Source organism: Schistocerca gregaria, chromosome 1 (assembly GCF_023897955.1).
Source record: "Schistocerca gregaria isolate iqSchGreg1 chromosome 1, iqSchGreg1.2, whole genome shotgun sequence".
In the NCBI taxonomy this organism is placed as follows: Eukaryota; Metazoa; Arthropoda; class Insecta; order Orthoptera; family Acrididae; genus Schistocerca; species Schistocerca gregaria.
In genome coordinates this window covers 522,739,665-522,761,763 of record NC_064920.1, presented here as the reverse complement: position 1 = coordinate 522,761,763, position 22,099 = coordinate 522,739,665, and the positions used below count along the sequence as shown (strand labels likewise).

At 42.3% G+C, this 22,099-nt stretch overlaps 1 protein-coding gene and 1 pseudogene across 1 annotated transcript in view; one reads left to right on the top strand and one right to left on the bottom strand.

Moving 5' to 3' along the window:
* The first annotated feature begins 453 nt into the window (after positions 1-453).
* On the top strand, positions 454-571 carry LOC126288977 (5S ribosomal RNA; annotated as a pseudogene).
* Positions 572-5,559: 4,988 nt separating this feature from the next.
* Positions 5,560-22,099, bottom strand: part of LOC126354967 (odorant receptor Or1-like) — a 65,966-nt gene continuing 49,426 nt past the window's right edge. Inside the window, exons 5-7 of the mRNA XM_050005053.1 lie at positions 16,958-17,071; positions 6,334-6,489; positions 5,560-5,628 (exon numbers count right to left, since the gene is read on the bottom strand). Coding sequence (XP_049861010.1) covers positions 5,578-5,628; positions 6,334-6,489; positions 16,958-17,071 — 321 coding nt within the window. The 3' untranslated portion in view covers positions 5,560-5,577. The remainder of the gene's footprint in view (positions 5,629-6,333; positions 6,490-16,957; positions 17,072-22,099) is intronic.

Sequence of the window (22,099 nt, the reverse complement as noted above, 5' to 3'; positions counted from 1 at the left end):
ACAGGAAGAAGTTGTGTGGAATTAAGAAAAAATAAGCAAAATATACAAACTGAGTAGTTCATGCGCAAGATAGGCAACATCAAGGGTAATATGAGCTAAGGAGCACCGTGGTCCCGTGGTTAGCGTGAGCTGTTGCGGGGCGAGAGGTCCGTGGTTCAAGTCTTCCCTCGAGTGACAACTTTAATTTTTTATTTTCGGTTTATGTGACTTAGAACTACTTAAACCTAACTAAACTAATGACAGCACACAACACCCAGTCATCACGAGGTAGAGAAAATCCCTGACCCCTCCGGGAATCGAACCCGGGAATCCGCACGACCACGACCTGCGGACTATGCCGTTATAGAATGCATATTAAAACAAATTGCCACTTATAGTAGTAGCACTGACTATGGTTCGTTAACCAATCAGCACATCTGCATTAACCGTTTAGTACTGCCTATTGCTAACGCTGCCAACGGCCTTGCCGCAGTGTTAACACCGGTTCCCGTCAGATCACCAAAGTTAAGCGCTGTCGGGCTGGGCTAGCACTTGTATGGGTGACCTTCCGGTCTGTCGAGCGCTGTTGGCAAGCGGGGTGTACTCAGGCCTTGTGAGGCAAACTGAGGAGCTACTTGACGGGAAAGTAGCGGCTCCGGTCACGTAAACTGACATACGGCCAGGAGAGCGGTGTGCTGCCCACATGCCTCTCCATATCCGCATCCAGTGACGGCTGTGGGTAAGAATGACACGGCGGCCGGTCGGTACCGTCGGTCCTTCATGGCCTGTTCGGAGGGAGTATTACTAACGTTGCTGCTATGAGTGACTATAACTTATATAGAGGTAGCGATAGCAGCAACGTTAACTGAACAGCTCCGTGCAGTATTTAAGATAATAAATAGGTTTATCAGAAAAAAACGGCAGGACAAGAGCCACGAAGAAAAATTAGCATTTCACTGAACCAAAATTTGTCAAAATGCAGAGCGTTTAAGGAAGGAGATATAAAACACAGAGACCACTGTCATCTCACCGTTGTTTACTGAAATGCAGCACATAACCGTTGCCATGTGAACTACAGGCCTCGCTATACAGTCCTGTCGTATTAAACAATCTTAGAAACCACGACGAGCCTTTCTTGATGACGATCATTTGCGGGAAAAAGACATCAGATGGTGATGAAGAAGCTAAATTAAATCTAGGCCACATTTCTGTTCTGCTGCAGAATATGGAGAAATATTAATATTCTACGAAAAATATTGTAGTAAGGCACCTAGATCGGTACTGCAACACAAATTTCCGATATATCGATAGCCTAAATTTCTTGATGAGTTCCCTTAAAAAGTGCACCTCATAGAAGAAATGCGATAAACTGAAGATAATGAGATCATATTTTCCTCATGAGTGAGAGTTTAACCTAGTTAATTCCGATTTATATTTGACGAGTGACGTGCTACTGCTCACCGATGTGTTCGAAGACTTTCGTGGTCCTTGTCTTAAGACATACGAATTGACTCCTGCTCATTACGTTACTTAACCTAATTTGGTGTGGGATCGCCTGCTAAAAATGACTAAAGAATTACTGCAGCCTATTACCAACGTCGAACAATTATATTTTGTTAACTGAGGCATCAGAAATGGTATTTTTCACAGCTAATGTAGACAAGCACTTGCAAACAATAGGTACATGACTGTCTATGATGAAAATAAGAATGAGTCTTTCATTATACACCGTGGATGTTAAAAGTCTGTACAGATGGTCCATGATGCAGTACCTTCCTGTCTCTGACTGTGCACGGATGTTCGTCGACGGGTTTGATGTAATGAGTGGCCTGACGATTCAAACGTAGGATGTATTTTAGAAGTGGATCTTGAGTACCCATAATATTTACAGGAACTTCACTCTGATCTACCATTACCTCCAGAGAAAACTGTACCACCACCTAGCATGAACAAGCCGGGAGTTCTAAAGACGCTCATGTACAACTGTGTGGTGCACTATGGAAATTTAAAGCAGTGTCTTAAGTATAATTATATTCTACCGAAAATTCACCAGATATTACAGACATTAACTCTGAGAAACACGTGAATGCAAAGAATGATTTCGAAAAAAATTCCTTGAAATTCGTGAATAATAGTATTTTCGGCAAAATGAGCGATGTGAAGCTAGTAACGAGATGGACACGTAGATGCAGAGATACTTCTCTGATTGCAAAACCGAATTTTAAGCGTAGTAACGTATTTAACAAAACTTTGGTGGCAGTTGAATTAAAAAGACGTAATATGGTGTTTGATAAGTCAATAGCTTTAGGAATGGCTATTTTAGATATTTACAAGAGTCTGCTGGTCGATTTACATTATGATTAAATGTTGAAAAACTCTGATTCAAAAAATTTAAACATGTGTTCCACAGACATGGATAGTATAACTGACCAAGCAACCACGCCATATACACTACTGGCCATTGAAATTGCTACACCACGAAGACGACGTGCTATAGACGCGAAATTTAACCGATAGGAAGAAGATGCTGTGATATGCAAATGATTAGCTTTTCAGAGCATTCACACAGGGTTGGCGCCGGTGGCGATCCCTACAACGTGCTGGCATGAGGAAAGTTTCCAACCGATTTCTCATACACAAACAGCTGTTGACCGGCGTTGCCTGGTGAAACGTTGTTGTGAGGAGAAATGCGTACCATCAAGTTTCCGACTTTGATAAAGGTAGGATTGTAGCCTATCGCGATTGCGGTTTATCGTATCGCTACATTGCTGCTCGCGTTGGTCGAGATCCAGTGACTGATAGCAGAATATGGAATCGGTGGGTTCACGAGAGTAATACGGAACGCCGTGCTGGATCTCAACGGTCTCGTATAACTAGCAGTCGAGATGACAAGCATCTCATCTGCATGGCTGTAACGGATCGTGCAGCCAACAGATGGGGACGTTTGCAAGACGACAACCAACTGCACGAACAGTTCGACGACGTTTGCATCAGCATGGACTATCATCTCAGAGACCGTGGCTGCGGTTACCCTCGACGCTGCATCACAGACAGGAGCGCCTACGATGGTGTACTCAACGACGAACCTGGGTGCACGAATGGCAAAACGTCATTTTTTTCGGATGAATCCAGGTTCTGTTTACAGCATCATGATAGTCGCATCCGTGTTTGGCGACATCGCTATGAACGCACATTGGAAGCGTTTATTCGTCATCGCCATACTGGAGTATCACGCGGCGTGATGGTATGGGGTGCCTTTGGTTACAGGTCTCGGTCACCTCTTGTTCCCATTGACGGCACTTTGAACATTGGACGTTACATTTCAGATGTGTTACGACCCGTGGCTCTACCCTTCATTCGATCCCTGCGAAATCCCACATTTCAGCAAGATATTGCACGACCGCATGTTGCAGGTTCTATACGGGCCTTTCTGGATACAGAAAATGTTCGACTGCTGCCCTGGCCAGCACATTCTCCAGATCTGTCACCAATTGAAAACCTCTGGTCAATGGTGGCCGAGCAACTTGCTCCTCACAGTACGCCAGTCACTACTCTTGATGAACTGTGGTATCGTGTTGAAGCTGCATGGGCAGCTGTACATGTACACGCCATCCAAGCTCTCAAATGATTCAAATGGCTCTGAGCACTATGGGACTCAACTTCTGAGGTCCCCTAGAACTTAGAACTAGTTAAACCTAACTCACCTAAGGACATCACACACATCCATGCCCGAGGCAGGATTCGAACCTGCGACCGTAGCGGTCTCGCGGTTCCAGAATGCAGTGCCTAGAACCGCACGGTCACTTCGGCCGGCCATCCAAGCTCTGTTTGACTCAATGCCCAGGCGTATCAAGGCCGTTAATACGGCCAGAGGTGGTTGCTGTGGGTACTGATTTCTCAGGATCTATGCACCCAAATTGCGTGAAAATGTAATCACATGTCAGTTCTAGTATAATATACTTGTCCAATGAATACCCGTTTATCATCTGCATTTCTTCTTGGTGTAGAAATTTTAATGGCCAGCAGTGTATATTATTTGGTGGTACCAAATATAAATTCTTGAAAGAAAAATTAAATTTGCGGGATATATAAAATGTTTTGAGACTGAACTGAGAGTTCACTCCGGATGACGTACAGAAATACTGCAGAAATAATCAGTTGGGTTGAATAGAGTTATCCCAGCTGTACCTGCACTCGCCATCCAAGCTCTGTTTGACTCAATGCCCAGGCGCATCAAGGCCGTTATCACGGCCAGAGGTGGTTGTTCTGAGTACTGATTTCTCAGGATCTATGCACCCAAATTGCGTGAAAATGTAATCACATGTCATTTCTAGTATAATATATTTGTCCAATGAATATCCGTTTATCATCTGCATTTGTTCTTGGTGTAGCAATTTTAATGGCCAGTAGTGCAGATGAGAAAGGGCAACCCACGCTTTCAACTACCTCGTTTCAACCACTTTTCATATAGACATGACATACATTCGTAATTGCGAATATGGGCTACCATCAAGTGTATAATGGAATGACGACACAAAATTTATGCCGAACCCGGATTTCCCGCGTATCGCGAGCGGTCGGTCGTCTTACCATTTCGCTATCCGAACACGACTGCCAGCTCGGTCCAAACTACCGTATGTCGTCAACCATTTGTCCACAAGCTATACTCGTACATCCATTACGCATATTCCTGTACAGAGGAGACATTTACTTGAAATTCGCTTGTACAGTGTCGGCGGAAAAATACGATATCGCAGTGGCTGTGTTTTTCGGAATTGCGATGCAAAGTTCCTTTGACCATGTAAGCATGTGCGAAGGAACTTTGCACCGTCATTCGAAATAACACAGGCACTGAAATATTGTACTTCTCATATAGGTAAGATATAATGGTTTTTCTACTTTCGACAACTTTTCAAGGTCACTCAGTTACCTAAGCACTCAATTTATGTTAGCGAAGTGTCAAGTTTAATAATGGGTGAGCCATCGGCAAACCCAACCTGATTAACTGTCGCATATGTGCAGTTCCCAACGCTGGTTCTTTCCTTGCATGTAGGTAACCTGAAGTCAAAGGTCAAGTGTTCCACAGTCGCCATATGTAAAACTAATGACGTCATCTATTGCATGGAGTTTCACTTATTATAGTCTTCGCTTCTCTGGTTTATATTTAACATCTACATCTTTATTTGTAAACCAACGAAGCATACATACTGTAATAGAAATCTCTACAACACTGGCATGGTGACAGTATGAAATATTAATATTTTGATCAGTTTGGTGAAATCAAGATTAGGTTAGACATCTTATTCATTTTATCTATAGGTAGTGAGGATATACTAATGGATTTGGCACATATTAAAAACGCTTAAATAAGTTCCACATATGAAATGATAACCTTAGAGTTCATAATAATTCAAAAATCGTGAGACATATTCATGGAAACTTCATGAAACAATGGTTTACTGGTATAATATCAACAGAGGCGTTACAGTTAACATATATAATTAACATTCAAATATGTTTGTGCTATTTTTCTTTTTTTAGATGTAGCGAATTAAGAGGTTTCCTCAGGTATGCCTCTTCGGTGCCGTTCCCTTTGCTTCAGTGCATACTGTACAGCATATTCAGTAAACCATACGTTCCGTTCAAAACCTGTGAAGAAAGCAAAAAATATATTGCGATCATTTCGTGACTCACATGACAAGAACCATGAAAAACATTGGGTTTCGACTCTAACGTCATTACGAAACAACCGCACCGATTTCCACAACCCAGAGAACTTCGAGAACGCTCATGTAAGTACACGATGATAACTGTTTAGAGGACTTGAAGAACTTGAAGAGTTTGAGGAAACTGTTCACTGTTTTAAGATTTATCTATGAAGCAGCAAGTCATCTGTGTGCTCTTGATAGTTTCGAAATATTTCGAACGCAGAATGTCCCTAAATTGCTTTTACGATCTTCCCGAACGTATAGAGACTGTAGCCCGCTCGTTACATATATATTTAAATAGGTACCCATTTCAAGAGATTAACCACGAAATATTACAGAAACGAACGTTTAAAACGAAGTGTTTTATTGGGTTTATTCAGAGAACGACTGATAGGAAATTTCTGTGACTTCGTTAAATGGAACCATTCTAGCAGTCAGATATCTATTTGAGGAGAAACCATTTCAGTAGATGAATGGTTTCACTGTTACAGAAACAAACGTTTCCTGGTGATACTGTATACTTCTCACGTAACACACTAGGCGTATGTTCGTCCACTGATGGTCTGCATCACGTTCTACAGCAAGAACGATTAGCATTGAGGACAGGAATGATTTTGTAGTTTTCAGCATATCTAGGATAACTCACCTGCAGTAGCATCTGCTTGGACAGTGTGCACGTCTTGCCCACCGTGATCACTATCGGGCGCGCAGTCACCTTCATGAAGATAATGAGGCTGCGTTTGAAGCGAGCGTCACTGTTGGCCCAGCCGCAGCTGAAGGCGGAGTACATCAGCCTCTCGCTCTGAAACAGGTTTGAAACACCTGTGACGCACGTCAAAGACAGTGTAAATGATATCACAGAATGGTGGGACGGTTAAACGCTGTATGATCACTCACGGCGCTGTCTGTTGTTAATATTGGTTGGCCAAAATAAAACTGGCCTAAGAAGTGTTTCTGGCATTTCGAAAGAACACAGTGAGAAAAGCAAAGAGGTATTATGAAATGGGGACACACGTTGGGCACTGTGAAAGAACAAAGTCAGCTTTCCTGGAAACCATGATGTCAGCGATTTCTTGAAATTCCCTCCTTGCCTCCTCTCACCTCCCCGTTCCCCCCCTTCCAACCCCCATCTCCCCCGCCCCCCTCCCACAGTAGCCAATGATGTTACGTTTTTGCCTTTCGACGTCACCGTGCTGTCTGCCAATCGCTGTAGGGCTACAGGCCGCTAACATCTCAGCCAATGATGCACAAACTCAGCACCCCGTGGGAGCAATATCAATTTTTTGTAATTCGAATGCGTGAGCATCACTATTCGTTCGCTGTCTGTACGAGGAGTGTGCGTTCAGCAAAGAAGACTATAACAAATCTGTTTATTGTAAACATCCATCAGGAAAAGGTGTTCACAGCTTTCTGTATCAAGCGTGGGAAGTTGTGATAACGTAGGAGCATATGAAATTTTACCCTACAGTCAAGAGGAATAGTGTCCAACAAACGAAGACAAAGCAAATGAGTGGCAAGAAGACGTATTACCTGACTGGATCCTCCACTACAAAGACTTTCATTTGCTGGAATCGTATTCCCTTTTCAAATGTCTGTCAGTCTCAGTCCCACGCAATCAGCGGTTGTGGATTGTACAGTAGTGCAGTCTGCCGTGAACGGCACTGTGAGCCTAGGCTGACACCAGCCTACTTAGTTGGCCATACTTCCTCCCGATTCTGTGTGCCACCTCTCTGGCTAGGAGTCGTTTATCTGGACAAGCGTGAGGATCAGAAAAGGAAAAGAGTACGGGTGTATGACGGTCGCGTGTGCTGTGAGGCGGAGGTCGTTGCTTGCCGTCGAGATGTCCGGAGCGGCGAACTGGCACTCGGTTTTGCTGTAGTGCCAGTGCGAAGAGAAAGCTTGGTGCCGCACGCCACATGGTGGTGGGTAGCTGCAACACGACCAGACGGTGTATGACAACTCATTGCACGTGAAATATCCCGCCGGACAGGAAATCTGGCGTCGTTATAGCATTTGGACTGTGTTGTGTTATCCACATACTTTGTACGGGTAGCCACGTCTCCACGATTTCATTCACCTACAGTGCGTTGCTGATTGGAGACTGACCTGTTTTGTGCTCTGATATAATACAAATTCCGCGGGTGTAGACGGGTTCTGCGGCGCCAGTTCGAAGATAGAATGTGCTTGTTTGATTTGTATGATTCTGGTTTGCTATCCTCTCTGTTATGGCGATGTTGTATTTTGACGTTGATGTGCACTGTGCTGCTGTGCTGACTGATTCGGTTTCGAGGCTCGCTATTTGTTCTAGGAAATGCCTATGCCTGTGCCAGTATATTAAGCGTTTCTTGTGGCTAACACTGGCCTGTTTCAGGTGCGATCTGAGATGCTGTATTCTGTAGTTCGAGCGGAGCTCTGATGTGGCTGCCAAAGGCCTAGGTGTAAATACGTGCCGCCAGAGACCCATATCGACTGATAAATAAGCTAAGGAACCGCTTCTTACAGCCTTTGACTTTTGGTAATACGTATTGAGCCATTGAGTATGGCCTCCCTGTTAAATATTGCCTGTTGAGCACTGTCTCAATACGTGTTAACCTAAAATTTGTAGGTCACCATTAATTGCCTTAAATTTGGTCCTGATCTGATTAAAATTAGTAAATGTCACATTTTCTTTGAAGGATTGTTTTCTGGATGTTATGTGTTAACAGCTTTTTCTAGAAATTTATGTGACTGTGCAGAGAGAAAGAGGTAACGCTTACGGATAGGTTACTTATTTTTTAAATTTAGTAAAATATCCGACTGGCCAATATGAAGTCCTTTTACTAAAGCAGATTTGAGAATTGTTGAGATTATTGAGGTAGCTTGTCTTGGTTGTCTTAGATTTGGATTAAGTGATTTCTCACTTATTTCTCAAATTTAATCTCAGTAGTCATTCATGTATTTCCGATTACGATATTGCCAAGTCGGGTACCCACTTCATACCTCAGCCTATTGTATGGGATAAAAGTCACCTGTTATTGCAGTTTAAATTATTTTTGCTATTCTGTTGATTTGTAACTGTGGGTCACTGTTTTCTGTAAAACGATTGTTTTCTACTGGTTTTCAGAGTGTATAATAATGCTTCAGAATGTGTTGTTAAATGAAATACCATTTATTAAAAGTGAATTGTATAAATATCACTGAAATAAATCAGTTGCTCCACCCTTTGTCTATTCTATGGTCCTGTACCACGCACCAGAAGTAATGTGGGTTTTGGCAATACATTACCTCATTGGGCCCTGGAAATATCAGGCAGGAAGTATTTAGCCATCTCCAGTTATTATTATTATAATGTGCGTACGGCGTTATACATGTGGATTTGTTGTTATCAGCCGTCCGCGGTGGTCTTGCGGTTCTAGGCGCGCAGTCCGGAACCGTGCGACTGCTACGGTCGCAGGTTCGAATCCTGCCTCGGGCATGGATGTGTGTGATGTCCTTAGGTTAGTTAGGTTTAAGTAGTTCTAAGTTCTAGGGGACTGATGACCACAGCAGTTGAGTCCCATAGTGCCTAGAGCCATTTGAACCATTTTTTTTGTTGTTGTTGTTGTTATCACCGCACTAACAGAACTACTGGAAGTGGTCTACGATCTGCTATTCCCTGAATAGACACAACAGCCAGAACAATGCACAGCGCAACAGTGGGACACCTTTCATCTCATGCTGAACCAGGACATGGAGATGCTTCACACATTAACCTATACGTCATAGCAACATCAAAACACGACAGTTTATTTGGAATGTCAAGCGGTCATGAGGAATATAGCATGACATTCAGTAGCTATTACTATAATTTATTACTGACATAGGTAGATAAACAATTATATCCAACAAAATTGTTTGTTTTTCCACGCTGTCAGTTCACAACAACACACAAACGTGCAGCTTACCAAGTACCGGTACCTGTGAAGTAAGAATCCGTGTGCCAGGGGTAATAGCTAGATGAATTTACAAACATTCTAAAGACAGCCAGCAGCGTCAACTTCAGGAAGTATCGATATTGTTTTTATAGCCGTTTCACATTAACACATAGCGACGTATACAATTATTAGATAGAGACTGCCAGCTAAGAATACATGAGTTACAAGCAGCAATATTCTGCTACGTCATTAACATGTGTTATGATAATTAAATACCATTATTTGCTTCAGATGGATAGACCAAAACTGCAACAAATTGGTAGAATAAATCAAATAAACGCAGATGTGTGTAAATAATTAACTCCCTGATGTTAAGATCACAAATAAATTAAAACGGCTCTTCTCGGCAAATACACTACTGGCCATTAAAATTGCTACACCACGAAGATGACGTACTACAGACGAGAAATTTAACCGACAGGAACAAGTTGGTCTGATATGCAAATCATAGCTTTTCAGAGCATTCACACAAAGTTGGCTCCGGTGGCGACACCTACAACGTGCTTACATGAAGAAAGTTTCCAACCGATTTCTCGTACACAAACAGCAGTTGAAACGTTGTTGTGATGCCTCGTGTAAGGAGGAGAAATGCGTACCATGACGTTTCCGACTTTGATAAAGGTCGGATTGAAGCCTATCGCGATTGCGATTTATCGTATCACGACATTGCTGCTCGCTTTGGTCTAGATCCAATGACGTTAGCAGAATATGGAATCGGTCGGTTCAGGAGGGTAATATGGAACGCCATGCTGGATCCCAACGGCCTCGTATCACTAGCAGTCGAGATGACAGGCATCTGATCCGTATGGCTGTAACGGATCGGGCACCCACGTCTCGATCCCTGAGTCAAGAGATGAGGGCGTTTGCAAGACAACAATCCCCTGCACGAACAGTTCGACGACGTTTGCAGCAGCATGTAAGACAGGAGCGCCTGCGATGGTGTACTCTACGACGAACCTGGGTGCACGAATGGCAAAACGTCATTTTTTTCGGATGAATCCAGGTTCTGTTTACAGCATCATGATGGTCGCATCCGTGTTTGGCGACATCGCTATGAACGCCCATTGGAAGCGTGTATTCGTCATCGCCATACTGGCGTATCACTCGGCGTGATTGTATGGGGTGCCTTTGGTTACACGTCTCGGTCACCTCTTGTTCCCATTGGCGGCACTTTGAACAGTGGACGTTACATTTCAGATGTGTTACAACCCGTGGCTCTACCCTTCATTCGATCCCTGCGAAATCCTACATTTCAACAGGATAATGCACGACCGCATGTTGCAGGTATTGTACGGGTCTTTCTGGATACAAAAACTGTTCGACTGCCTCCTTGGCCAGCAAATTCTCCAGATATCTCACCAACTGAACACGTCTGGTCAATGGTGGCCGAGCAACTTGCTCTTCACAGTACGCCAGTCACTACTCTTGATGAACTGTGGTATCGTGTTGAAGCTGCATGGGCAGCTGTACCTGTACACGCCATCCAAGCTCTGTTTGACTCAATGCCCAGGCGTATCAATGCCGTTATTACGGCCAGAGGTGATTGTTCTGGGTACTATTTCTCAGGATATATGCGCCCAAATTGCGTGAAAATGTAATCACATGTCAGTTCTAGTATAATATATTTGTCCAATGAATACCTGTTTATAGTCTGCATTTCTTCTTCGTGTAGCAATTTAAATGGCCGGTAGTGTACAATAATATTGGTAGTGAAGGGATCGGGTTCATTTATAAATACAGCAAATTCTACACAGTTGCTGCATTTAAACGAATAGTGACCCTGGCTAAACTCCCTCCATAATTTCGAAGTTAGAATGTATATTTCAGAACACACAACTTAGCAAAGAGCCTGTGTGAGGTATCTGCTCTCGATACTCCCCAATTCAAGACACCTGTCATGTTAGTATTGAGAATGTAGCTTGAAAAAATATATATCTGACTAATAATTTTTCTAACTCTGACTGCGTGAAGAGTTGGAGTTGGGAGTTAGGGGTAGGGGGTAGGGAGGGGGCGGTGGGTAATTGCCATTTTTCTAGCACTTGGCAGTACCTTAGCCAATCTAGCCAATAACTGCTGAATGTATATATAAGGATACTGCAGTTGCACCAGAGAATGCTCTGGCCAGTCCAATTTTGATAACTGCTCGAGCAGTAAGAATGGCTGTAGTTAGACGAGCGCCAGAGAGTGCCCGGGTCAGTCGAGGCCAGTGGCCCCAAACCTTCCTGAGACAGTTTCTCCTGTATGCAGTCATATACTACCAAGCATCGCCCCCCCTCCCCCCCCACACACACACACACCAATGTTATCAACATTAGCACCTATCTAAATTTTTGAATGAAAAAGAATTTTCTTTGAATAAATTCACTTTTAAAATGACAAAAGATGAATGATATTTAGTTTTTGTAGGAATTTTATTAAACCACAAACAAATGAGTCAATGAGATAATTGGTACAACTTATTACTCACAACCTTTTTTTGTAGAATGATGAAGCGATTCTCAGTTCATCCTGAGCGCTAAGTGAAACGCCTTCTCAGAAAGAAAATTGACGATCCACACTGAGAGTGACACCTGTTATGCAACATGCTTCATCAGCACCACTCCTCTCTGTAGCAATACTTGCTTCAACCGGATCCTGCAGACCCATTTAAAATCAACCAAATTAAAATATATGCTACAAGGTCTACTTTTTGCATATCACTTGATACCTGGACTACTTCTGAAATGGCAGAAAATTGGTAAACTTCACGCTGCCAGTGCCTTGTGAGCGATTGTTGCCACTAATAATAACAATAATAATAGTAGTAGTAATAATAATGCGGTGTAGGCACTAAAGCCAGTTAGTAGCTGTTACATATTGCAGGCCCTAGAGCAAAGGTAGTATCCGTTACATATTGTAGGATGTGACTTCCTCCAGTTATGCAAAACACCGTTTTTTCAAACACCGAAACATGTTTCAGCAGCACTGTGCCATCATCAGTGGGTTTATTTAATCTGTGATGTGCACATTTTTACTAAATGATTACAAAATTATTTAGATATTTAGTTCAAACAACAGTCCGTTTCTTTTTGTTAACACCTTTACACTAGGTGTGCATGATTTTTCACGACCACTTGTGTGTTATTTATCACAGGTAGCTTGTCATCTGCATCCAAACGATGTTGATGAGAAAGTTTGTTGGGAGTTAACCTATCATCTAAAAGTAATTTACTTTGTCGCGATATTTCGCGTCTATATTCATTTTTACTTTAGTTTTCGCGTGGCAAGCGCTTTTATTCTCAGCATCATGGTGAGGTGTCGTGATGCACACGTAAATATAACGCGTATTTTCACAAATAAGGTCGTACAAGCACTTTGCACTTCACCAAAGCACAGTTTCAAGAAGGTTTCCTCTGGGTGTGAGGAAAACGCCATAATTCCTCATATTCACTCATTTGTTTATTTAACCTTACAAGGTCTAAGACTTCCCACCTCAGGTCCTCTACTACATCTAAAGTTTTGCATTAGATTCATTATGATAACCACCTTAAAATGTACACCTAACGTAAAATATTATAAAATATTAATTAGTAATTACTATACTGCAGAAAGGGAAAGTTATACGAGGATGTGCTGGAAAGTAATATCTCCAAATTTTTCATGTCAAAATTTTTAAATGTTTTTAAATAAAACAAACGTTATTAACATTTACATCTTTATTCTTCTTGTCTACATATTTGCAACCCTCTGCCGCTAGAGGAAAAATTGGCGATTTGTGGTAAAGTCTTATGGGAGCAAACTGCTGAGGCCATCGGTCCCTAAGCTTACACGCTGCTTCATCTAATTTAAACTAACTTACGCTAAGGACAACACACACACCCATGCCCGAGGGAGGACTCGAACCTCCGACGGGGGAAGCCGTACGGACCGTGACGAGACGCCGCTAGAGGGCTCCGAATTGCAGCGTGTAGCACGGCGGTGTGTAACATAACTATATCGGCCGTGGGAAGCAGCACGCTGTAATCGACTTTCGAATTAGAAGAGTTCGTTTCCACGTGGAGCACCCTTTGCTTCAGCATGACAATGCCAGATAACACACGTCACTGCGACATCTGCAACAATCCCGACGACTTGGCTTCACTGTCATCATTCATCCTCCATACAGTCCCAACTTGGTCCCACCCAATATTCACCAGTTTCCAAAACTTAAACATCGCCTTCGAGGAATTCACTCTGATAGTGATGAAGCGGTGCAGAGTTGATGATGTGGCTCTATCAACAAATCAAATATTCTACAGGGACGGTATCAGCAAACCAGACTCTTATCGGGAGAAATGCGTTCGTCACCAGGTTGACTACGTTGAAAAATAGGTATGTAGGCATGAAAAATAAAGAAGTAGAAGAGTTTTCACAAAAAAATTCGGAGGCATGACTTTTCAGCAAGCCCTCGAATAAACACAGTCCAATTCTTTCATGGGTACATGGGTACAAGGGTTCATGGGTACAACACTAGAGACATGTTACATGATGGTAGATTTAAGCTATGAGGGCTAGACAGCATCAGTGGACGAGACAGAGTGGTTGGAGGACGGTGACGGAGAGGAACGTGACATAAGAGGAGTAATTAAAACAGGAGAAGAAGAACCTGACATGACTGACTGAGGGTAAGAAGCGCAAATGGGGATGATGGAAGCAATGCCTTTACTGCTTGACATAGGAAAAACATGATATATGCGTTAACTCTTGGGGAAACGTTATGAGGATGATAGAAGAAAGTGCTACAGCTCTTTCTTAAAAGCAGCAGAGAATAGGATTGTGTACAGAGTACTGGGTGGCTTATTCCAGAGGCGCACAGCAGCAACGGAGAAGGAGAATTGCAAATGTTTTTGTTTAATGGGTGGGCACAATTACGTTACTACTTAAGTGAGGACCTGTGTTTCTATTATGATGAGATAATAGGTAATTAACCTCTGATGCAAGGTACTGATAAGCACTTGCAATGAGAATGCGGTAAAGTAAATATAGTATGCAGCAGTCACGTAACTTTGCTGGCCGCAACCAATCTAACTGGGCGTATGAAGCATGGTCTGCGGTTAAATAGACGGATGTTACGGATGTAACACAGATAAACATTTGTGGCTAGTTCCAACCGTGTAGTGTTTTGAATTAAATGGCAAAGTAGAGGTTGCTAGAGCGAGTGATCGCACAAGTTTACGTTTCACACTCTGTGGAAATAAGTCCCGAAACTTTTCAAGGTCGTACAGGCTATCAGAATTCTTCCTGCATGTAGTGAACGTATCTTTCTGACCAGATGAGATGCTCATCGAAAGTTACACCCGCGTTAGTCACTGTTTCTTGATAAGGTTTTGGTATGACGTCGAGAAGAATACTTGTAGCAGGCAACTGTTCGCGCAATTGAGAACTTGTTAATTTCTGGTGGGACACTAAGATTACTTGGGGCTCTTTCGCACTTACTTCAAGTCGCAAGTGCAAGTTTTGCGGCCGTCTTACGCTGAAGACAGATTACCATTTATGTGGACGATCGTAATATTGATTTCTCTAGCTCTGGAGGTTGGATAATGCTGGAGGCGGTGGGCATGGAAAATGTATTTACAGGAGGACGAACACGATGAGAAGTCATTGACAAGCTAAACTACAGTGAGCCCAGGAGTGATCCATCTGGCACTCCTGAGAGAACATGCTTCCAGAATGAATATTTTTAAAGAAGCTTTGAAATCGCTTCAGCCCACCATCTGAAAATGTTAGCTGTCGCATTTTTATGAGAAATAATCAAAGTTTATGGCCTCAGATACTGTGTTGAAGTCTAGTTATGTCAATATTATGGCCTCACGGTTGTCCATTGGCATATTCCACATGAGTAGTTACTTTAATTAATATGATGTTTGAGCTATGTTGTTTATATAAGCTGGAATAATATTTGTATATACGTTGAATCTGCATAAGTACAGTATTCAATGATTTTGCATAAACAATATATTTCAGATCTTTGGATACAGCGGGTAATATACTGATTGGTTGATAACCACAAGATGATTCTATGTTTCTCGTTCTTAGTGATAGATCGGACTATGCTACTTTCCATGGTGTGGGATAGATTGCAGTCACGAGATAAAAAGTAGTTGCCTCCCAAATATTTCCACCTGGGAAATCTACTATTTGTGAGCCCCAATTTGGGCCAAATCTCAAAGAGCCATACTGAAAAAAAAAATAGCAGTCGATCTCTAAATGTCTGAGAACAGACTTTGTGTCGCTCTTCATTTTGCCTCGGATGCACTTTAATGCATGATATACACGGAAGTTTTTGATAGCGCTGAATATTTTCCGACATATGCTCGTCGTCTACTATGATCTTCTCAGATGGATCGACATGCTGAACTTAAATTATTTTTTGTGATTGAGACTTGACTGTACTTGTAATTTTTACAGGGGATGCTGATTTTAGAGTCTGACTTTATTTTTCTTGAGTAGGTCATACTTCGAGACATTTTTGTTGTTATTGTGTTCCGCCTGTGTGATATCCACAAAGAAAATGGAGTTACTAAGTCTAATTTACTCAATGTTAACGAAGAATTTTCGTTATTTTCTTGAGGTTTAATGAAGCAGTGTGGTTTTTCACAAAAAAGTTTTACAGTTTTCATGCAGATTCCTACTACCTTAAAGACGGGAAAGCTCTGAGTAAACATATTATTTTAAATGTTAAGGAAATTTTTCTTTAATTGATATGTTGAGGGCTTCATCTCTATGTGTGTATTTAGTCTCTGGGTATGGTGCACATACGTACGTCTGAAGTGATTATTCACATTTGCTGTAGCTAGTCTTCATCAAAACATTCAACGACTTTCGACAGTAAGGATAGACGGAACATTACACCCAAAAAAATTGCAACTGACATAAGGTTATGCGTTCAGTGTAGATAAAGGCAGATAGCTCTTCTTGTCAATCGTTTTAAACTTATGCAAACTTATCCTAAGTGACCCTTGCTGTATGGAAGACGTAAGTCGATGAAGACTATTATCGCATCCGTCAGGCAAGAGCAGCAAAGACAATTGCATTACTGCCAAACTACTTTAACAGATAAAAGAATGAATAATATTAAAAAATCAGTCGCAGACTCTCACCTCCTTCTCCTCCTCCACTATCTCCTTCCACAACCCCCCCTCCCCCCTCCCAACGCACTCTGCCTCCCCCTCCGCGCCCATACTCCCCCCCTCCCTTTGATCTCTGTAGGCTCATCGCAGAGGAAACATTATTTAAGACTTGTCCACATATCGAAAATAAAACGAAAACACACAATACTAAATGTACTTCGACACTTACCTGGTCGGTCATGATGTGTCCGTAAATACAGTAAATGGTAGTTTCGTACACCTGAGCAGGTATTGTGAAAAGTGCATTCAGCGCTTTTCCTACATTTCCTTCTTTCTGCAACAGCTGTAGAAAGGAAAGTGTTAAAATTATCACTAAAAACATTCCAATAAATTCCAGGAGTAATATTAAGTTACCGTAGAAAATAGAAACTTAGATTAGCTTCTGTTTTGTAGGTGAACCAATGAAAGCAGTTATTTAATGAGTGTACAAACAATATGGAAAAGGTAGGCATCCATGCTTGGCAACTTTCTAATATAGATAGTAGCTACCATAACATATACTCTAAAACAAAACGTGCAACGGCCTTTCTGTCAAGTGCGAAGAAATGAATACTTAGCATATGGTTTCTAACATCATTTCTATAACTACGTCGATACTCTAGAAACTATAGTGAAGTGCATGGCAGAGGGGGCGGGGGGGGGGGGGGGGCTTTTGTACCACACATTAAGGTTTCTTCCTGTTCGAGTCGAGTATGAAGCTGATGCAGAATGAGAACTGAACACTGTAAGTGGGCTATGTCTACTTGTCTTCGCGGTACTTATAACAGTGAATCGTGGGAGGCTGTAGAACATTCCAGGACTGCTCATTTAACTTTGTTGTTCGAAACGTTATGGGTGGGCTTTCGCAGGACAGGTGGCGTCATCGTCAAGTGTCTGCCAGTTCAAGCTTTTCAGCTCTTCCGTGGTTTTCGTCCGTGGGTCAAACAAACCTTAGACCTTCTCACTGCCTTTAGTTGCATTCGTCCAGTATCCTGAGTTAGTCCTACACTTGAACAGAATTCTAGAATCGTTCGTACGAATTCTCTGTGGGCAATCTCCTTTCTGGCAGACTGCAATTTCCCAGAGACTAAGATATTTGTATGATCTGTCCACTGTGACTTCCTGACTTGTAATCATAAGACACAGCGTTTTTTCCGTTTGCTGAATTGCACAGATTTACATTCCTGAATATTTAAAGAAAGTTGCCAGCCTTTGCAACATTTGAAATCTTATCAAGATCCGACTAAATATTTGTGCAGATTTTTCAGATATTGCTGCGCTGTAGTTAACGGCATTTGTGCAAAAACTCTGGGGTTACCGTTAATAACAACATCTGTCAGATGGTACATATGTGTACAACATGAAAAGAAAACGTCGCAAAACACTTTTCTGGTGCACACCTGAAGTAACGTCTACAACAGTCGATGAGTCTCCGTCCAAGAAGACGAGCTGCGCGCTCTTTTCATAGCCAAACGTGTTTCATTTAGTGTGTCTATCTATAACCCAAAGATTCGTTGTACAAATATTGTTCAGCAGTCTCTGTTCCTTTAGAAATTTTTTTACAGAGACTATGTACGATGGAGAGGCCATCTCATCATGAACTGGTCTGCTATATACGTATCTACACAGTCCCTTGGTCAGCCAATAATCTAATACTGAGCCACAGTTCTTTTACATGTACCTGTCCAAAGTTAAATGTTTTGTTCCTCTCTCTGAGGTGTAAAACGACTGATTCTTTATCCAGATTACTAAACATCTTAACCTTTTCACCTGTTTGAGTTGTTCTTTGTACTTCGGTAATCATTTCTGTACTACTCCTTCATGGTCACTGATATCAGTTTTACCACGGACATCCAACGTAATTTCTCTTCATTTTCCCCCATGAACCATGGACCTTGCCGTTGGTGGGGAGGCTTGCGTGCCTCAGCGATACAGACGGCCGTACCGTACGTAGGTGCAACCACAACGGAGGGGTATCTGTTGAAAGGCCTAACAAACATGTGGTTCCTGAAGGGGGGCAGAAGCCTTTTCAGTATTTTCAGGGGCAACAATCTGGATGATGGACTGATCTGGCCTTGCATCACTAACCAAAAACGGCCTAGCTGTGCTGGTACTGCGAACGGCTGAAAGCTAGGGGAAACTACAGCCGTAATTTTTCCCGAGGACATGCAGCTTCACTGTATGATTAAATGATGATGGCGTCCTCTTTGGTAAAATATTCCGGAGGTAAAATAGTTCCCCATGCGGATGTCCGGGCGGGGACTACTCAGGAGGATTTCGTTATCAGGAGAAAGAAAACTGGCGTTCTACTGATCGGAGCGTGGGATGTCAGATCACTTAATCGGGCAGGTAGGTTAGAAAATTTAAAAGGGAAATGGACAGGTTAAAGCTAGATATAGTGGGAATTAGTGAAGTTCGGTGGCAAGAGGAACAAGACTTTTGGTCAGGTGAATTCAGGTTTACAAATACAAAATCAAATAGGGGTAATACAGGAGTAGGTTTAATAATGAATAAAAAATAGTTTATATGCCAACTAGCTCTGCAGATGATGAAGAAATTGATGAAATGTATGATGGGATAAAAGACATTATTCAGGTAGTGAAGGGAGCCGAAAATTTAATGGTCATGGGTGACTGGAATTCGTCAGTAGGAAAAGGGAGAGAAGGAAACATAGTGGGTTAATATGGATTGGGGCTAAGAAATGAAAGTGGAAGCCGTCTGGTAGAATTTTGCACAGAGCACAACTTAATAATAGCTAACACTTGGTTCAAGAATCATAAAAGAAGGTTGTATACATGGAAGAATCCTGGAGATACTAAAAGATATCAGATAGATTATATAATGGTAAGACAGAGATTTAGGAATCAGGTTTTAAATTGTAGGACATTTCCAGGGGCAGATGTGGACTCTGACCACAATCTATTGGTTATGACCTGTAAATTAAAACTGAAGAAACTGCAAAAAGGTGGGAATTTAAGGACATGGGATCTGGATAAGCTGAAAGAACCAAAGGTTGTACAAAGTTTCAAGAAGAGCATAACGGAACAATTGACAGGAATAGGGGAAAGAAACACAGTAGAAGAAGAATGGGTAGCTCTGAGGGATGAAGTAGTGAAGGCAGCAAAGGAGAAGGTAGGTAAAAAGACGAGGGCTGCTAGAAATCCTTGGGTAACAGAAGAACTATTGAATTTAACTGATGAAAGGAGAAAATATAAAAATGCAGTAAATGAAGCAGGCAAAAAGGAATACAAATGTCTCAAAAATGAGATCGACAGGAAGTGAAAAATGGCTAAGCACGGATTGCTAGAGGACAAATGTAAGGATGTAGAAGCTTATCTCACTAGGGGTAAGATTGATACTGCCTACAGGAAAATTAAAGAGACCTTTGGAGAGAAGAGAACACTTTGTATGAATATCAAGAGCTCAGATGGCAACCCAGTTCTAAGCAAAGAAGGGAAGGCAGAAAGGTGGAAGGAGTATATAGAGGGTCTATACAGGGATGATGTTCTTGAGGACAACGTTATGGAAATGGAAGTGTCTGACAGAGCACTGAAAGACCTAAGTTGAAACAAGGCCCCGGGAGTAGACAACATTCCATTAGAACTACTGACAGCCTTGGGAGAGCCAGTCCTTACAAAACTCTACCATCTGGTGAGCAAGATGTATGAGACAGGTGAAATCCCCTCAGACTTCAAGAAGAATATAATAATTCCAATCCCAAAGAAACCAGGTGTTGACAGATGTGAAAATTAGCGAACTATCTGTTTAATAAGTCACAGCTGCAAAATGCTAACGCGAATTCTTTACAGACGAATGGAAAAACTGGTAGAAGTGGACCTCGGGGAAGATCAGTTTGGATTCCGTAGAAATGTTGGAACACGTGAGGCAATACTGACCTTACGACTTATCTTAGAAGAATGATTAAGAAAAGGCAAACCTACGTTTCTAGCATTTGTAGACTTGGAGAAAGCTTTTGACAATGTTGACTGGAATACTCTCTTTCAAATTCTGAAGGTGGCAGGGGTAAAATACAGTGAGCGAAAGGCAATTTACAATTTGTACAGAAACCAGATGGCAGTCATCAGAGTCGAGGGGCATGGAAGGGAAGCAGTGGTTGGGAAGGGAGTAAGACAAGGTTGTAGCCTCTCCCCGATGTTATTCAATCTGTATATTGAGCAATCAGTAAAGGAAACAAAAGATAAATTCGGAGTAGGTATTAAAATTCATGGAAAAAAGTAACAACAACGACATATGCCCAATATATACTGCGCACTAGAATTAAAGGATCAGTTTTTGCAAACCCTGTAATTGTCTTCTATTCCGACGCGTAAGTGTGGCATATGGCTCTAAGACGCCTACAACCTTCCACTGTACTGGTGTAAAAGCCTGGCGTCCTGCGACGCCACCCTTCAAACAGAAAGCTGTCGACACTTGCAAAAAAAAAAAAAAAAAAAAAAAAAAAAGTCCACAGCACCGAAGTACATGTGAGTTGTCAGGTGATCTAATGATGGTCTAATGATGTCACATTGGCATCAATTTTCACCACAGTACTGTCCAAGGCCACGTGTCGCATGAAGGAAGGTCGTCAAATTCTCTCTTACGTCTTCTTTCGACCCCTCAGCGATGAAGTTCAGATCCATGAGAACCAGCTTTGAAATCATGCGGTTTTTGTATGAGTTGCGGCGGAAAACATTTTAGACATACTGCTGCTCAGAATCGATACGAAAACGCATCAGGGGGTGGTATAAAGGGCGCCGACGAACCTAGCCCTTCGCTTTGGGCGTTGTTTCCCACACATTTCGTGGTCAAAAACCACTGTTTACATTGCGATGAGCATTAAAATGACGTTCTTGACAAGTTCGAAAATGCTGCCATTTCATAGGCGTTTCAACGCTACTCTAAGGACATGGTGGGGCTGCAATTTTTGTTCCGGTCACATAGTGGAATCACTAGAGATCGTTGAAAACCACACGACGAAATATGATCTTGATTCGAAGCAGAAATACGTTTTTATACTTTGTCACTTCTCCTTTTCTGCGCCTTACTATGGTCTTATCATTGGAAGGGGGAGATGTGGGGTGCAACATAATCAGATGTGCGTGAATATAACGGCACAGGGACGTCTAAGACCACCCCCACCAGTTCGGCAACGCCCTCGGTGGCATCCACACACCTTGGTTGAGCACGTTATTTATGTACCTGTCAGAAACACCGACTCACATTCTGCCTTGCAGCTGTTCCAGCCCCTAAAGTGAAGGCAAGCAAGCACCACCAGGGGGATGTCGAAGTGGCATCGAGGGTGTTGCCAAACGGCGGGGGGGGGGGGGGGGTG